General features: G+C 38.0%; 1 protein-coding gene across 7 annotated transcripts in view; it reads left to right on the top strand.

Moving 5' to 3' along the window:
• Positions 1-103: 103 nt before the first annotated feature.
• LOC132912784 (lutropin-choriogonadotropic hormone receptor) overlaps positions 104-19,678 on the top strand; it is a 47,613-nt gene continuing 28,038 nt past the window's right edge. For 6 of the 7 annotated variants that reach the window (XM_060970570.1, XM_060970542.1, XM_060970534.1 and 3 more), the window contains exon 1: positions 104-1,555. In XM_060970570.1, coding sequence (XP_060826553.1) covers positions 1,320-1,555 — 236 coding nt within the window. In that variant the 5' untranslated portion in view covers positions 104-1,319. The remainder of the gene's footprint in view (positions 1,556-19,678) is intronic. The other variant, XM_060970524.1, reaches the window with a different exon arrangement.

Raw genomic sequence — 19,678 nt, 5'->3', positions numbered from 1 at the left:
TTTATAATCTTTACTCATTTTACAAATAGAACATGATTTACATTATCACACAACAGTATTATGTTTTGGATAACAGATATTAAGAAAGTAAACATTTATGTTCTCATGAAAAAAAAAAAATATATATTCGTGTTATTAAATGTTAAAAACTTTTTAGACATTTTATTTATCCATGGAGGGAAACTAATTGAAATTATCGATTGCTATCTCTGCATGTTTTGATGTATAACGTAGAGAGGGCATACCATACATTTTTTATGAGTCTTTAGTAAAAACTCAAAAACAAAATAAATTATTATATAGAAAATACAAAAATAATCTATAAGAAGTACGTAAAGATTATTAAAAAAGCATTGAATGAAATTATGCTTTCATCTATAAACATTTTTAAATTTCACAATTTATGATATCTATTGCCCATATTCGCATATTGTATCTTATCTTTTGATAACGACTAACACTTTTATATTTGATTTTATTCGGATATATATAATTTAAATTTTATTCTTCGAACATTATTTATCATATGCAGCGGAAAGAAATACGTACAATGTAACTCCTTTTTTCCCTTTAAATCTATTAAATCCGCTTATTAATACTATTTACATATTTAATAAAATCTTTAACGCGTTGAGTACGCTTTTATATATAAATGCATACAAATCCGCGGCCTACTAATTATATATTCTCCGAAAAAATACTACGCGGTATACGATCTTACTCTTTCTATTCTGCCATCACCAGGTCAACATCCGATCATCGAGACATTCTCAATCGGCTATTCAATCATCCTGAATCTAAAAGAGACGAAATAAAAGAAGAAAATCGATCGGATCTCTATATACGGGAGATCACGAAGTGCCGATTGCCGCGAGTCTATTACAACTCGAATAGTATCGGTAGCGGCATTTTGCGGAGAAAGTTGATTGGCTCGAGGCGGCGAGCGCGGTGATGGTGGGGGAAGCACTTCCAACAAGAGGGCGGATTGGTTCAGTTACGCACGTACGCGCGCTATCAGTCGGTAAACGTACGCCGTGTTGTACGGTTTATTCGTTTGTAATTTTGTCCTGGGGCAAGTGTTCGCGCGTGTTATCCGTTTCACGAGCTTAAACACAACTAACGTAAGCTCCTCAACACGCCGCGCGTACTTACGCTTCTCTGTATGCCGTGTCGTTGTGTTTGTCTTTTCGCGCGTCAAGGGGATCGTGGTCCCGATGTGATAAATGTAATAATGCAGTCTGACAAATATAATGCAGTGAAGTGAAACGTGTCCTGGGCGCGGCGATTCCGGCAGAAGGAAGGAAGAGAAGCTGGCCGGCATGTACACGCAGTCCAGCCGCGGCATCACCACTGCTGCTGTCATATTGGCGATGTTCCTCTGCCGGATTTGCTCCGCCGAGGAACAGCCAGGTTCCTCTAGTGGACCCGGTCTCCTGGAATCTTGCAACGTCACTGCCGACGGACGGGAGTTCTCCTGCCGCGGGGCTGGATTCCTGTCCATCCTGGAACCTCTCGATGTCACTGTACTTCCATCCACAGTCAATCTTACTAAACTGTGAGTATATACACAATACACATGATATATAAATAAAAGAAATATAAGAGTTTTGCGAAGGGACAATCTTAAAATTCGGTGCCTTGTCAACCACTTTCAGATCAAAACTGCATTGCCATTTGACTTTGAGACTAAATACGGTGGTTAGTGAAAGTATTTGAACACTTAATCATAGAGAACTGTTATGTGTATATTGCGTGTGTTATATTGGACAAATATGAAACAAGTTTGAAAATCTATATAGAAACTATAAGATATTTAGTGCAAGCATATATTTTGCAGCGGTCATAAAAGTATTTATATAACACACGTAATGCATATATGAAAGTTTTACTATGGTAAATGTTTATACACTTTCGTAAGTCACTGTACGCGTATTTGCATTGAAAAGTTGAAAGAAATTTTTTTTTACGTAAATTACATTTAGGTTATTATTTCGCCGTAAAATAACTAGAATAGATGACGCAACTTTGTTATAAAAAAAATGTATGTTTTAATTTTTATTCGTTTAAAGTTATTCGTACAATTCTTTTTGAAATCAATTTATAATTTATAGTCATTTATATGTTTAATTTGTTAACCGGAGAAGATGAATTAAGTCGTTATTCTAATTGTTAATAAATAATCTTCTTTGATCAGACAAATTTACAAAGGAAGCGATATTATATAAAATCTGCTCTTAACCAAGTTTTCGACGCAAATATGCTATTGCGGCATGTCTTCTCGCGTATCATTATTTTGACAACGATATATTTCGAAGCGTATCGAACTCGAACGATGCTTCCAAGATCGTGTTTCGCTGTTGTTTCCTTTTTCGTTGCGTCTCTTTCGTTCGCGCGGCTTTTCGAGCAGTATGGTCGCGCGGTTGCACGGAGGTCCTTCGAACTTTTGCCTTGAGAGTTTGAAAGGTTTGACATCGGATGAGGCGCTGAGACCTTGACGCGTTAACATTTTGAGTAATTGCCAGTAGCGATTTATGGACTTTAATTTAAAATTCACGTTTAGAAACTGATATTAATTGATATCATTAGGTTATTTGGAATCGTAACAATTTAGTATTAGATGATTTTAGAATTTTTAACTTCACGCAATTATACGATTAATATCTATCACGGAGAATGTAAGGTATAAAATTAAATTAAATACACCAAACTTCAGTAATCTAATATGATAAGTTGAATTATGATAAATTGAAATAAGTTAAATGAAAATATAGGTTGTATGCGAATGTACTTTGAAACAATTACCACGTGACTGGTCGAGAAGCGCGCAATTATTCAAATGTCCAAACTATCTGTCAAAACTAAAACGTATCTTTCCAACTCCACTCTCTTCTCGAAACCACTCCCTTTATTCACGTGTTTTCGTGCAGCTAGTATCAAGTTTCAAAACAACAATTTGCCAACCGTCATGTGTCGTTATTAATTTTTCCTTTTTACTCTCGACGCTTAAAATAGAGATGTCGCCATTGTCGTCGCACCTAGCGTTTATCTGCACTTCGCTTGCACTATGCGTACAACATATTCTTATAATTTTATATTAACCTGTTAATCTGAAATGACACGTTTCTATATGAGGCATAATTGAGAAAATTAATCGCATCTTTGAATACGGGTGGGATTCGTACAAGGCGATCAGAAACGAAAGAATGAAAAAAGTGACATTTGCAGTTTGGTTGCGCGCAGGAAGCGAGAGAAAAACGAACAACGAGGTAATTGGAACTTTTTTCTGGCCTGGATTCCATCCGAAAGTATTCTTCGGGACAAGTTGGCCGTAGTTTTCCGTGTGTACTGTCGGAAACGTCTGTTCGTCTGACTTGCTACGCTGCATACTACTACGCGAGTCTATTTCCGTTTCGTCTGTTCGATCGTTATTGCTTCCATACTTTCATATTACGATTATTACTTCCATTATTGAAACTGTTCATTTGAGATTCCTTTGAGACATTTACCAAAGTAGTATTTTCTTAGACTGAATCTAATTGTAGCTATCGAATATTATCGAAATGTTCGTGGAAGTTATTTCTGGGAAAGATAAGCAAATTAAAATTCTAATGGAACTGGCTGCAAGCTGACCTAGAACTCCACCGGAAGTGGAAGAAAATATAACTGCGCAGGAAATAGCGCACTAAAATGTCGATTTTATAGAGTGCATCGTAAAATACGTTACCATCAAAATAACCGACTCTCATCTACTATGTGTTTACTAAATCTTTGATCCAAGAACTAAAAATTATTATTTATTGTCGACCAAGACGACTTAAGATTCTATTGTCGCATAATTCTTGTTCTATATTTTCCTTTTCTACTCTTTGTAAATTATTAACGAATTTTTAACATTTAACCTCTAATTGATCGATCGATAAAGTAGTAACTTTTTCTACTTTATCACTATATATTGTGTTTTGTAATTTGTTTTTTAGGTAAATCGTGTATAGGATAAAATTAAGTTGAATTCAGAGATTTCATCAAACTTTTAAGATACGGTAGAAGATAAAATAATAAAAATGGAACCGTGCAGAAGTAAAGATACAAGGAAAATCAGGACAAGGTAAATGCACTTCGTCAGAAATCTAATATAAAATTCCCGGTACGGTAAACTACTTTGCAGAAAATCACTGTCAGGATGAAAACCTGCGAGAATAAGAATTCCCGGCAACGAACATCGGGATGACGTTAAATCTCCAAGCAACACGATCGAGGGAAAGGGCTTTCAACAGGCTTGTAGCGATTATATTATTCAGAGATAATATTGGTCGATCGAAAAAGTGGAAAGTGAAACGGTTCAGGGGAGTTTCTTAATCGGGCAATTGCGTTAGCTAAATTAAAGCTTCGTGCCGTGCATGCTTCTCATTGGTCACGCGAAATTAGGCTCGCGTGCTGCGTGTGACCGCGGAATAACTTAGACGGGTACACGGCAAACAAATAAGGCTACCATAATTTCAATCTATTATGAAATCTCTGCGAAGATAAATCATAACGTTATTAAATCATCGTGATGCTTAATGTTCTTAAACAAAAACACACCCTATACTATATTTACTATACTATATACCATACTATATTTTATCACAGCAGGACGATTCTTTGATACTCGTTTTGTTAAAACCTCTTTTCGTATTCCAATAATTTTATGATCTAAATTTAGTTAAATTGTAAATATTAAGCTACGTAGAGAGTTTGTTTACGTTTCCTTAAAAGGACAACTGTTACCACTAGACTGCAGATTTTCATGCGTTCGTGGACAATTTGGAGATACACAAATGCACAGAATGCGCATAACATGTAAACACGTAGCAATGTGTTAGTACATATAGCGTTCTTCATATATATGTATTTAATGGATAGAACAATTTTTTATCCATATTACAGCTTTCAATAATATCTGTAAAGATGTAGACATAGAGTTTGTACAAATATTCGCAGCCTAGTCGTTACTTTCATTCGTAGACCACTAAGCAGGAACATGATAACTTATCATTGATAAGTCACGTTTCTTATTTCTTTATTCTACATACATACATATACATATATGTATATATATATAGATTTTGAGAAATGTTTCAATTTGTATACCTAATCAGCATCTTCGTGCCTCGTTACAGGGTCAGTGAGATTTCAAAGCGTTTTATACAATATGTACATCAAGATTTTCCTAAATGTTGCAATACCTTGGCGAGTCACCGAAGATGTGACATAACGACGTTTGATGATCTCGTGAAAAAAAGCTAGTAAAACTTTAGTAAAGGTATAAATTCAACCTAATTATATAGCTGAATACACCGTGCATCGTTTACTTGTCGTCATAATGCATCGAGGCAACGAGTGCTCTAGCCATAAAAGTCTGTCTTTAGGAGGTAAGATAAAGCGAAGGAGAAATATAAAAGAGAGAGAGAGAATGAGAGCGAGAGGAAAAGAGAAAGAGAGGAGAGGAGGAAGAGCAGTAGCGTGGAGCATTAAAAACGTCGTCCCGGTGGAGAGCCATAAAAATGAAATCGCACGGTACAATGACGAACGCTTCCAAGAATACAGGAACGAGGCATCAAAGGCGCGGGATAGCATCTTCTAAAGGCAAAAGGTATGAAGTATAATCCGTACAAGTACGGCTGATGATCGCCGACCTACATAGCTAGACGTTGATCCTTCTCGACTCGAAGACAGTCGATATTTTATAGATCGTGGTTTAGGATCAAGGAAACGGCGAGGAATCGAGGAAACGAGCAGTCGAACCAACCGAACTCGGCATTCACCGAGTGCGGATTCTTCAAAAACTAAAGGATATTCCACGATTCGTCCACGTTCGATCGACCAACATTTTCGTTCGTGTGCTGTTCAAAGAGGAAGTCGTGGTCACATTAAAAAAGGGGCTGCGAAATTCGTACTCTCCTCCAAATGCGAATTTTTACGAGAATCAAACGGTATTCGTTCGTCTACGATTTGTTCTTTTGTCTATCTGTCCGCGTTTGTCCAAAATTTTCGAAAATTACACGTGTTACTAAATGAAAGAAACTTTTGGGACGATCTAATGTTAGCCTCCGCTATTATGTTACATAACATCACCGTATAATATCATTGTACAGGGTTCTAACATATATTTTTTTATTTGTACTCAACATCGTGTATCGTAGGTCGAATGTTTATTAAGAGACCATGATTAATAGACTTTCGTACATTTATGGGAAATTTGATAGTGCATCGTTTTAGAAAATCTACACAAAAGGTGAGAAAATATATGAAATATTGAAAGTGCGACGCTTTCTGTATTAGTTGATTGATGAAACAATTTTCTACCGAGCTTCTGTTTAGTTATATTCTCAAAAACGTGAATTTGCATAAAAATCTGCTGTCAAGTTAGAAATTCGATAGATTCAAGATAGAGTCCTGAAGAGTATTTTCCTCTTCTTCGCTTTCTTCGAGATGTATATTCTTGTTTCCTTGAAGTTCTCGTGAAACATAGTGTACCATTATATTTGTTTTCAACTTTCGTTTCGAATTTCGTTTTTTCCTAGCGGAGTAGAATTTCCCATGCGACTTTCCACGATGAGGTCTTCGTTTTAGACAGTCTCTCTCTCTTTCTCTCTCTTTGGTTTTGTTTAAAACTGTTTTTATAAAAGTTTCCTCTACAAAGGTAAAAAGCGAAAGAAGTTTCCTCCAGGCATAGCGTTACCGGAGAGACAGGATTAGTTCATTAGGAGTTTTTCCCGCGGGCGAAACGAGTGTCTAAAGTCACTTTTATCCTCCAGCACTTTTTATCGCGTCTTCTCTTTTCACGAACAGCGACGAGGAATTTTCCAAAATAAAATTTCTAAGCAACCTTTTTGCCATCGTCTCTCGACTCTTTCCCTTTCCTATTTTCTTTTTTTCGTTTTAACGAAACAACTTTCCTTCTCTAAAAAGTTTCCGAAGATTCCTTCCTTTCGCCGTGATTTTTTCTTCCATCGCGATCTTCTTCCTACGACCGTAACTTTCTTCACAGTGATTTGATCTTCTTTCAATTTCGCGATATTCTTCTTTTCTTTCCCCCTCCCTTTTTTTTCTTTTCACCAAGGAAGTCGGTTGCAGGAAAAGACCAGAGGAATAGAAGGCGGCGCGATAGCACAGAGAAGAGGCCACTTGAAAGGCGAAGCAATTTATCTTCCTTCGTCTGTGGAATCGCAGTTGATTAATCGACGGAGGTCGTCGAGATTAATTCGCGCTCTACCTAGGAAACCAGAGCTGGAAATTATCGCCAATTATTGATTGTCAGCAGTCGATAAATCGACGGAGAAACAATGCCATACCTATTTGTGTATCTAGCTCTGATACAGCGATTCTATTGCTGCAGTTGTCGTAAAGAAAATACAAAGATCACGTCCTTAACCGTGCATCGTATTTTTATATTATGACCAGATGTATCGTGACCAATAATATTCAGTACCTTTTCATTTTCCTCGTATTCTTCTTTAAATCTCGTTTCGTTTAAATGTTAAAAAATCTTAAAAAATCAAGTAACGCGTAGTGTTAAAAATTGCTCCATAGCGATACGATCTAACAACAAATTCAACGTATTCAACGAATTTTCAGGCATCTTTTTAAACAGCAAAAAATATAAAAAAGACTGCGTGCACTCGAAGCTTAAGAAGCTTGAACTTTGAAGAGGAAAGATTTATATTACAATACGTACGAATAAATAAACACGTGTACTAAATATCCTTTAGTCGGATAATACGACGGTATTTCACGTGCGAGGACTTTGTGGCTCCACTGGCGTCTGCGGATTACCAGTTAAGGACTGCTGCATTAACTTTATATCCTCTAGTTTATTTCGTTTCGTTATCCTAAAATTTATCCGCCAAGGCGTCTGTACGTTTGTACGCTATAGCACTGTGCGCGAGTATACGTTCCCCTGTTAATAATTCCCTGTTCTTACGCCAGTCTTTGGCATTACGTTCCAGTTGCTGGCGAAGTTCTAATTGATTCGCGAAGTTCTCTAATTTACGCGTGAGGTTCTTTAAGCAATCTGTCAATCGAATCATCCTTTGCGAAACTTCAATGGATAATCAGAGGAGTTAGAAGTTGATAGAGTAGAAATTCCTCAAAGTGCACGTTAAGAGCGTAGTCTTTGCTTCCACATAAAATCGACCCGATCAACGAATCGTCGTTTCTTCGTCCCATTTCTCTGAATCTGTGTCTTTCGACTACGAACCTTTAGAATCCAGTCCTTAAGCGACTTTTACGCTCTTCCATACACCGAAAAGAGTGGAACAAACTCGTCGTTGGATGCAATAAAATTTCACTGTCCACTGTATCTTTCCCTATCCTTCGTCTCCGTGAAAACTCCAAATGCAAAATCTCCACTGTGTAAGCACCGACCAGCCAAACGTTTCTCTTAAATCTTCGAATAATCGATTTCGCAATTTGTCACCGGAATAACTGGTAACTGTGAAGATCAAGAAAAACTGGCAAAAAAAGAGAGAGAAAGGGAGAGAAAAGTGTTATATAAATTTCTAACGAGGGAAAAACCCTCTGGCTGGCAATCGTTCCGCGATCAACAGTTGCTCCATTTATTACGTAAAGACGGTTCTACATCGGCTCTTTCAACGACCGATATCTCGGCGTGCAGTTAGGCGCCGATTAATCTCGTTCGCGCTGCACGAAAAATAAATCAGCGCCGTTTTTAAAAGAGAGAGAGAGAGAGAGCGTTCGCTGTACGCCGCCACAGTGCACGCTTTTACATCGATGAGAAATATTTATAGAAAATGAGAAGCAGGTTCGAAAAGCACAGCGTCGAAGGCAATGCCGTTTCATTCATCCTTTCGTCGAACGGACGTGAATCTTTTGCTCCGTTAATTACTCCCATTTAGTACGGCTGTTCGTTCTAATTATAACGCGCTCCTCTTCGTTCTTCCTACTTTCCCTTTCCTCTTTCTCTTTCCGCTTCCGTTCTTATTTTTCTCTTCCTTTCTTTCTTTTTCTTTTTTTCTTTTGGTCAACTAATGGAAGGTAAATAAGAAGCTCGGACGAGTTACGAAAGCGGAGAGACATTTGTGCGGATCGTCTCGTTCGTAATGTAACTGTTACACATTTCATAATACGTGATTTTCTTATTAGGACAGCGGAATACGCTTGCCACGATCGCTTCGGCAATTGCAATTTTTCGTAAGAAAAATCGGCTGGGAACGTTGCACAGAGGATGAGAAATCTTCATCGTCGGTTCGTCTCAAACGATTCTGATGTTTGTTCGTTTCTTACGAACCACTGGTTTTGTAAACTACGTGATAGCTGTTTGAGAAACTTGTCGAGCGTTATCCGTCGTTTGCTTGGCGCTTATTAGCTGCTGAATACAATTCTCATAGTTACGATGCTTGTCGAAGTTCGTTGCTCTATGCAATGCGCGATAGATGAAGGATACGCTTCCATCAAGTTGCTAGGAATCCTTGTGTTTACAATTTAAAGTTTGTTTAAAGTTAAAACAGCGCTCTTCCTTTTCTTCCTTTCCTCGCTTATCTTTGCGCGTGGAATTATTGTTTCTTTTTGTGTTTATTTAAGCCAAGATTATGTTTTTTATACATCGAATGTAATTCACTTAAACTATGAATTAGACAAAGGTACCGATACGCGACGATACGACGTAACCATGCTATATTATGTGTCGTAGTTTTTACAGTTTTTTGTGTTTTTCATTCTTGTTTTTTTTTCTTTTTATAGTTTATTTTGGTTTTTATAATTTGTCCTGTAGGACATCCTTTTTTAACCACCAACATAGAAATTAACCAATTAACAGCAACGTCCATTTCCCTCACCTTCCGAGCGGAGGCTTCCCTCGACGAATCCGATGATCTCGTGCCCTTAGGCACACCCCGTCATAGTTTTCCTCTGCAGCGTCATCGTGACGGAAAGTCATTCCCTTTCTTGCAGTCTCGTTAGTCGGTTATCTAGTGTCTGTACTATCGGTGAATAATCCACGTTTCAATAAAGAGTTCGTCAAGTAATCCTTGTATCGCGAGAAGTAAGTCGAGTTCGACTTGGACTTTGCAGCAAAGTACATCCGTTATCCCGTAGACCGCGGATTCGTTATCAAACCTAAGGTCCTTGTCATTAGTGTCTAATTACCGCGGCCACTTGCCAATCTTGTAACATCAATACTTGTGTTAATAAACGCTACCTCGATAGCGTGACGACGATGAATAATTCGGTTGAAGATTCGTTACATGCCCCTAACCCAAGTCTTAACGATAACCCCACATATATATTTTTATTTATTTATATTTATTATTTAACGTAATTTGTTATAAAATAAAATTAAATAACGCAGTTGTTTGGCAAATAAATGCGCTCTTACTTGTCAACGACTGAGATCCGAAGTAACAGTTGCTTTAAATATTTTTAGAGCCAGTGGTTGAGTAGAAATTGATTCTCATCTAAATGGAAACTAGTTACCGATGAATCTGAAAGAAACTTTCCAAAAAATAATAATTTTCGATTGTTCCGATTGCGAATAACCATTATGAACGATTAAAATGTTTTTTGGCTACCAATAAACGTTATCGACGACAGGAATTTCATTTCGGTTGCCAGTAATCGATATAAATGACCGGAATTTTTTCTGCTTCCCAGTGACCATTATCGATGGCCCAAATTTTGTTTTCGTTACCGATAACCACTATCGATGGCGAAGAATTTTTCTCTGGTTACCGCTGACCAATATCGACGACAAACATTTTTTCTGACTACGTTCGATGTACAATACGTCGATCGTCGTTAACGGCACTGATAAACGGTATTTGTCGACAACGCAGAAAACTTGTATATTTTATTGAGCAAAAAATCGCTATGAAGATATATGAAAGAAAGGATAAAATCAAAAATATAGTTTAGTACAATATCTTTACTACGAACACTATACGATAATATTTTTCACTCTATTCTTCTTTTCATATATTTTCATAGCATCCTGTTGCTCGATAAAACATAAAAATTTCATAATTAATTCTTTTTATATTGTAAATAAGTATATAAACTAATTGCGAGTAACGTTAACAACAATCGACAATAGTCGAATGTTTTTTTTTTATAGTTTATTTTAGTTTTTACAATTTGTTCTGCAGGACATTTGGAGAAGTGTTATATCTCATTGGTAATAAAAAAAATAAAATAAAAATAAATATAGCATGTGGGTGGCTACCCCCAACGGGGTGCCAATTTCGTGTTTTCTAAGTTATATCTTTTATGATAGTCGAATGTGTGCAGGAAAAATGTTTGCCACCGATAATAGTTACCGGCAAGGAAAAAATACAAAATTCTTTTATATCGGTATAATTAAAATTAAATTTCTCTCGTCGATAACAATTATCCGTAATCGATCGTTTTTAAAAATTTTAATCGTTTGTAATGGCTATCACGAGTAACCAAAATTGTTTAATCAACCACACTAACTCTCGTACCCTAACGTTGAATATTTCTTTTGCAACAGCTATCTAGGTATTCGGACAATAAAATACTCGGATTAAAGACTCGTACAGGCAGATAGGAGGTTTCCTAGTAGAAACGAACGAAAAACACGGTTCTCTACCAGTCGATCAATCTCCCAAATTCGCTCTGCACATCCAGTCACTCGTAACTTTGGAAAATCTCACGCATAATATCTATCGAGTTACGACAATAGGAATAACGATATCTAGTTGATGGTCGAGCTGATATTAAGAACGTGAGCGAGCGTTAAAGGAAAAAGTTAAAGGAATACGCAAGAAATGGAAGAATGAAAGAAGGAAAAATGGTACTCGCCGTTTCCGGTTAGTTGGTCGTTAGGATTCTCGCGTTGCACATGTATTTTCACGCCGGCGACAACTTTTTATTCGCGAACGACTTTCACGCTCGAGTGGCTGCTCCAGGTCGTGGAGTTCGCGTCGATTCACGACGCGGAAACGAATCTCGTGCAACGTTTCGGGTCAACAGCTCATTCGCCTAAAATTGGACACGAAGACGGAGACCCGTTTCCTCGATAGGAGGCTGCGAGGGTTCGTTAATTGGCCGAACGTGTTCGTTTGCAAGAACAAGCAATCTCACGGATGATTCGGGGTAGTTTCTCGATTCTTTCGTCGTGGAATATTCATCGAGTTTGTAGGAAACAATTCGTTGTTCGACGATTAGTCTACGATAAAGATTCATTTCTGCTGACGTTTCGTCAATTGCGAATAATCGCGACGTTCGACGTTGATAGATAAAGATTGCAGCGTCGTAGAATTAGGAGAAGTTTAGTGAAAAGCAAAGACTGCGGAGGAGAAACGCGATAAGTCAGATTCTCTGTTCTTTACAGGGCAGTGATTCTGAAATATGGAATTACCATTTTTAGCTATTTTCCACGAGAGTGTGCTTTGGCTCGCAGTGGAACGTCGCACGGATCTTTCACATTATTATTAGCTCGTTCTGCGTGGTACTTGTGTAAGCGAAATACGAAAATATGTAAATCGAACAGGCGTACGTGTATCTCGTATTAGTAGGAATTGTCCTGTTCCAATGTCGCGTTATCGTTAACTTCGTGGTAATTGATTAAAGGTATATTTGCAGAGAGGACAACGTTAGCCGTGGAAACGATAGGGAAAAGAAAAAAAATTGCGTGACCAAAGTATCCAATTTACGAATTAAAGTCTCGAAATTAAACCAGAAGATGGGATAAAAGCGAGGAAAATTTCGTCAAAACTCGTCCGCAACTTCTCGATCTCTTCTCGAATCTTCTCCGATCGAAGACTTGGAATCTCCTCTTAAATACGACGATACGCGAAGAATAAAGGAGGAAATTTTCCAAAGTTCATTCAGCGGATAGTTTCCAAGAATATCCGGGAGAAAATAATCTTTATGAATAGCGGTAGCGATCGAACGAGAAACACTGACACCGGTGGGCAATCATCGGGGAGAAGTGGCGTTTCGGGCGCAGCGAGCGTGACCCAAGAAAAGTGATGTATCCGGTACAGATGTGACACGAATATTTCCGGATTACCGGCTCTCGATCGTCCGAGAGTCGCCCAACACGCCGAGATTCTTTCTCGTCGGGATCGATCCCTCTCTCCCCGACCATTTTATCAAGGGTGACAAGCTTCAAAGCGAAACGAAAATTCGTTTGGCAAACGTCTGCGCGCGTTTCTCGCGGTCTTGCAATTTTTCTTTCTCTCTCTCTCTCTCCCCTCTTTGTTCCTCTTCGTTTCTTTCTTTCTTCTCATTTCTTTTTTTCCTTCACTTTTACCCCGTTTTTCTCTCGTGCACGATGGAATCTCGATAACCAGAGACGACGTTCGCTCTGACCTATATCGCGACTCGTCACCCCGATGGAATCTGGCGCAGAACGCTCGATTTCGAAGGAAATTCACTCTCGTAGGATCGCGTTCATTCATTAAGGTATTTGTAGCGCGACAATATCAAAAGTGAAAAGAAGGAGAGCGCAGAATTCCTCTAAGAAGAAATTCCTTGGCCGTTCGCGTTTCCTACGCGCGTGCACTCGCAAACACATCGCGTTACAACCTACACGTCGCTGCTTGGCATTGATAGCGGCACGAATAATTTCAAATTTGCATTTACCGAATCAAGAAGCAGGTCTGCGTTACGTTTCCATTTTTACCTTTTAAAACTCGGTGTATTTATAATTCCGTGGGTTTTGCGTCACAGGGCGAAATTACCACTTACACCGCTATCAAGCTGGCCTTAGTTTTCCACCAACGTTCGCTCTTCCTTGGTTGTATCGCTACGAGTAGAAGGTTTCGTAGCGCTTTCGCGAATAACGGCCGAACCTCTGCTGTAAAATTTACGTGGCCACTATCAATGCCAAGCAGAGACGTGCGATCGCGAGAAGCAGAAATCTTCGTTAGTCGAAAGCGATCTTGCAGAGAAAGAGAAAGAAGGAAGACGCGTGGTACGAGGATCCTTTCGAACCAACTGTGTTCTTCGACGTTGGTTCCTTTGCACCGAGAATGAAAAATCGCGTCTAGAAATGGTGTAAAGAGAATAATTCCTGAATATCTCGTAAAAATATCTTCCTATCGTTACACGCGTCTCTTCAAGATAGTTTAGTTTTGAGAAGCTGAGAAGATTTCTTTTCGTAGGATCGTAAATATGTTGTTTCAGTAATGTGTAATGTTTCAATGATCTCGTTTAAACGAGACACCTTGTATTCAAAATTTTGCTATCTCTTCGTACTCAGACTCTCGTTATTTAGTTTGGTTGGTCGGTTTTACGCGATATCAGCAACTCGATTCGACAGAAATGTCTATAAGTATGCATGGTAGTACATGTTTCTGGGTATATTGAGTTTCCAGCCTTATGTTGTCTGACATTTGAGTTCTGGAATTTATTATATAGGTCAATACCGTCCACGTACGCTGTACGTACGTGATATTTAATTTAGCGACGAGTAGGTATCGCCGTGGACGTACGTGATCTTTAATTGATTGGTAAGTAACGTATCGTCGAGCAGTATTTCGACGAATTTAGTCGCTACGCTACTAAACGACTCGAGGTTTGAATATAATCGACAAATGAGAAATCTCTGACCGATCTTAGGAATTGCGTAACTTTCTGAGAAATTTGCAGTTAATATAACTCGAAGCAATTTTACTTATCATAGTTTTACATAATCTCTACTCCACTTACGGTTGACCTAATTTCATCACCATCTTTACGATTAAATATTTGTTACGCAAACCTGCTAAATTTGTTTAAATTACATTCTAGATAAATAGTCAAGAATAACAAACTGAATGAAACTATGTGCAATTACGATACACAATTGTAAATATAATTCGAAACGCAGCTATTAATTAATCGTCTAAAAGACACTAGCCTCTAACGCGAAAGATAAATTCTTCGGTATGAAGAATTATTAAGAGAAAATCATAAGAATTTGAATCATAAGAACACGAATAACACGTAAGCTATCGGATACGAGACTTGTAATTGAAAGAAAAGAAATTCGATCACATAAAAGAAGAAAGAAAATTGTGAGTACAATGTAACGGAAGTTTCGTATCCAATAGAATGAAATAAAATGAAACGAAACGAAATAAAATGAAAGAACAGGTTGGAATGGAATATAAAAGACGTCGTTCGTTTGACGAACTGTTTCTCCGATGAAACAACGAATAAAATATCCTTCCACTTCGTTAGAGCGTCGATCGCGCAAACTCTCGTTCTCCGCTTGCCCAACGAAGCGCGCGAGTGACTGCAATCGAAGAAACAATAATCTCGAGACTCGGTTTTTACTTTCCCCTCACGATATACGTATTCGTGCCGCTTTACAATATGATCAATGGAGATGAGAGCAGAGAATAAAAAAATCGTATCTCGTTATATCCGAGAGGCGAAATTTATACGGGGGATCGTAATAAAATTTCTTTAAAAAATATTCCTTTTCCGTGGAGGTAAATGGGTCGAATTTGGCAACGGTCGCTGGAATTACTTTCACAATAACGTCATGTACACGCGATCCACGTCATGGACGTGACCGGCGTGATTAATAGTCCTTCACCGTTCCTTTTAGATGTTTACGCTCGTCTATCGACCATCTGGCCATAATAATAAATAATCTGAATACTATTGGGCATTTTTTTTTATTTATTTCGATTGACCGACTAGTCATATATTCAGAAATATTTAGACACGTAGCGCAGTGACTATAATCGCTTTTTATACACAGCGAAAATACAAAGTTGGGTGACTATAGTCACCTCTAGTATATCACGAATCGTTATATGTTAAATGATTAGTCATTTTCGTTATACAACAACCACTGGAGACCGACTATAACGACTATAACGATATTTTTATGCAGCGAAAGTACGCGGTTGAATGAAAATAGTCAGCTCCCGTATATTACGAATCGACTGTGTTAAACGATTACAATCATCTTTATTATACGAGATACACTTGAGACTGAATGCCTTTAATCATCTTTTTACGTAGTGAAAGCACCTGGATGAGTAACAATAGTCAGCTCCAGTATAATACGAATCGACTGTGTTAAACGATTACGGTCATCTTTATTATACAAGTTACACTCGAGACTGAATGTACAATCCATAATTATTTTTTTATGCAGCGAAAGCGCATGGTTGAATAACAATAGTTAGCTCTAGTATATTATGAATTGTCCACATTAAATCGCACGACGCTGAACGACTACAATCATCTTTACAATTTTTACTACAATTAAGTTGACCGACTATAGTCATCTTTAGTTACAAAAGGATTAAAAATGAGACAGCGTTTCTTTCTCTTTAATAAGAGGGCGAAGTGGCATGCTTATTTAAAGGTCCCGGGCTGAAACTTTCTCGGACAGTAACAAAGTGATTCAAATACCAGCGGTGTGAGCGTGACTGGAATATCAAACGATCGTTTGCACGAGTAAGCTCTCCTCTCTTCGCTAGGGTCGTCCGGGATGAAACGTAAGATCTTTAGAGTTTGGATCAGGTTTGAATTAAACGATTTTTTATTTTCTATTCCAAGCTGTCGCTTCCCTTCTTTCTTTCAATTTTTCACTTCTTTCTTTTTTGTTAAAACAGATTGGCAGCGTTTGTAAGTATCGTTCCATCGTAGCACGTTCGATGCAGTTTGAAAGTTCGCTGTTCGATAAGGAGGGGAAAAAAGAATTTTCTTTCTCCCTTTTCCTTTCTCTCGGTGAAATTAATTGGACTTTTAAGTATTTCCCTCTGCCGTGCTACGTTTGACATTGAATTTGAGATTAATCAGCGAGGTAAGCGAGGGAGAAGAAAAACGATCGTCGATCCTGCGTTCACGAAAGAGACGTATCGATCGACGCCTATCAACTGTCGTCGACGAAAAATTAACGCGAGGCGACGTTAATGAGTTTTGGCTTTCGCCCGTGAAAATTTCCAATGCCACGTCATTGCTACTTACCAGGCCACATGATTCATCCATATCGTATAAATAATCTTTTTACAAGGTTGTAACGTCTCTCTTCGCAAACAAGCGAATAATAATTATCGTAATTTTTTATCCGCTTGAAGACACACGATGCGAACAAGTTTAACGTTAGGAGATCAGCCTGGAAGATTCATCAACCGACGAATGGTATCGTTACGATTAGACTACGGTGATATTTATTAAACAGAACTACAGAACCAAATGTATGTAAGTGAGTGATATGGTATAATTAACAATTTATTGATTGTTGACAGTTGGCCAGTTACTCTCAGACTGACTGTAGGTAGTGACCCATGATCCCTTAAATATTTTGAACCCCACTCTCTATACAGTAATGAGTATGACCTGTGTAAGTGTCCTGTTCAAATGCCTGTGTAGGTGTCTATATTTTCTTTCTTTTTTTTTTTATTTTTATTTTGGTTTTTTTTTACAATTTGTCCTGAAGAACATTTGGTAAAGTGTTATATATTATTGGTGAGAAAAAAAAAAAATAAAAATAAATATAGCATGTGGATGGCTACCCCCAGCGGGGTGCCAGCTTCGTTTATTCTAAGTTATATCTTTTATGTGGTGTCTATATAAGAGTATTTTTGTCTGTATCTAATATCGTTGTATTCCAATACAAACTCAAACTCGAACTCAAACTCATACTCATACTCATACTCATGCTGACTTCTCTGAGTCGCTACATTTATATCCGTCGGAGATGAAAAAACATCGGGGTCTTTCTTTTGAAAATGTTTGGGAAGATCCCCAACGTTTGTTCAACTGCCGACTTTGTTTACAATTTAAATCGTCACAATATCGTTATAAAAACATAATATAAAAACGTAGTTAGGTGAGTTTTCGCAAGATACAGCTTTTAGCGGCTTTAACACGTTCGTCGCCCAGCGTGATTCGGCTAAGTTTCCTGCGGGGCCCAAATCCGACCGCCGGTACGCAGAACGTAAATAGAATGACAAGCAGAAATTCGTCGTTTATCCCCTTCGATTCATTGTTTATCGCCTTCGATTCATTGTAAAGAAAAGATTATTTATCTCTGAAATGGAGAAAGCGATAAGCCTTCCAGTTAGAGTATTCCGAGGGATTTCATGGCAGATATCTCGGATCTTTCGTTTAATCGAGAAGCATACTTGTGAGACGTACATCGGTGATTTTTTCATCCTCAAAATGTTCGGTAAACAGCGTGAAAATATATTTGAAAGTGAGGAGAGTAGCGATGACGGAGTCTAACTATTTTTCCAAGTGCCCAAAATCACCCCAAATGTGTTTGGAATGTTTTAACGAATTCCATGCGATATAGAATAATGTAATATATTATCCAGAATATAGATTAATAAAAAGTATGGTATAATGTGTTTTTAATATTTTTATGTTGTATATCTTATTTATAATATCGTATATTTAATTAATTCGAACAAGAAGTGGGGTCCCCACGGAAGTATACCCGTCGCATAGACGTGCGACGAACGTGTTAACTGCCTTCCACTTCAAATACTTTAAACACGGTTTCGAATAAACGTTTTAAATTATCTCGGTTTAAAAGAATTTATCAATTTTACTTTCGCGCCACGGATCGCGTGACACCAATACGCGTCGCATCGCTTCGTGGCTCCTCTAATTCGTCCATCCGACGCGAAACCGATCTCTAGTAGATAGAGAAACTCCTGGTCAGACCCATCGCTCGTTGTTATACGGTAGTTTTTGTATCACCGCGAAAGTTTTCGAGTACTTTCATGAAAAACGACCGGTCATAAACAGAAGACGGATCGCTTCGTCCCTGTCCTGGTGAATTCTATCATCGGTGGAAAACGAAATCGATGCGGAATCGCGACTTCTCCTCCTCCTCCTCTTCTGGGACATTTTCCAACTGCTGTTACGAGTTTTTCTCTCTTGCACGATACGCGTAATCTAATATCTTGATCGTATGGCGTAATACGGAGGACCAGAATGGTTCTACCCGGTGTAATATAAGGGTCGTTATCGAGCGAACGTTGACAGTAAATTTAGAAGTCGGAACAGAACGGCGCATTAATCCTCGTGACTAGGTTTTTTTTTTAATTGTTCGATCCAGACACGCGCTTTCTCTGGACGCGGGTTTATTTCTCCTTAAATCCATATCGTAAATCACGCGATACTAAATTTACAGCGGGCTAACGCGAAACACGATAAATTCACAGTTAGATAAATCACAGACTTAAGAATCTAATATTAAATGCCAGGTCGATTTTCTAGAAATACTTGTTAAATCGTCAAGCTATGAATCGAATCGTTCCAGCTTTATTGTTATTCCAGACATTTTCATTAACGTTCGTACTCGTTGTTTATAAATATCTCGCGCGAACGAGACGATCGTTGTTAGAAAAGTTGTATTACGTCTGTTCGCGAGTTATCCTTCGTCGAGATTGTCCAGAAGATTTATTTTATTTATAGGATAGAGCAAATCATTCGTTCGTCTGATATAAAACGTTTGTTAGATAGGATAGCGTAGATTTTCGTTCGTTTTACGTAAAACATTTTTTCTCTTTTAGATAGAACGGTACAAATTCTCGTTCATTTTGTATGAAACTTTTCTTAGATGGAAAAGTATAGATTTCCATCCGTGTTACGTAAGACTATTTTTTTAAGTAGAATAACGTACAACTGTTCTTTCGTTTTATGTAAAACTTTTTCGATAGAATAGCGTATTCGTTCGTGGCACAATAGCGTACGTTAA

The sequence above is a fragment of the Bombus pascuorum genome, chromosome 1 (genome assembly GCF_905332965.1).
Source record: "Bombus pascuorum chromosome 1, iyBomPasc1.1, whole genome shotgun sequence".
In the NCBI taxonomy this organism is placed as follows: domain Eukaryota; kingdom Metazoa; phylum Arthropoda; class Insecta; order Hymenoptera; family Apidae; genus Bombus; species Bombus pascuorum.
Note: the sequence above shows the minus strand (reverse complement) of the source record. Positions and strands in the feature narration are given on the sequence as shown.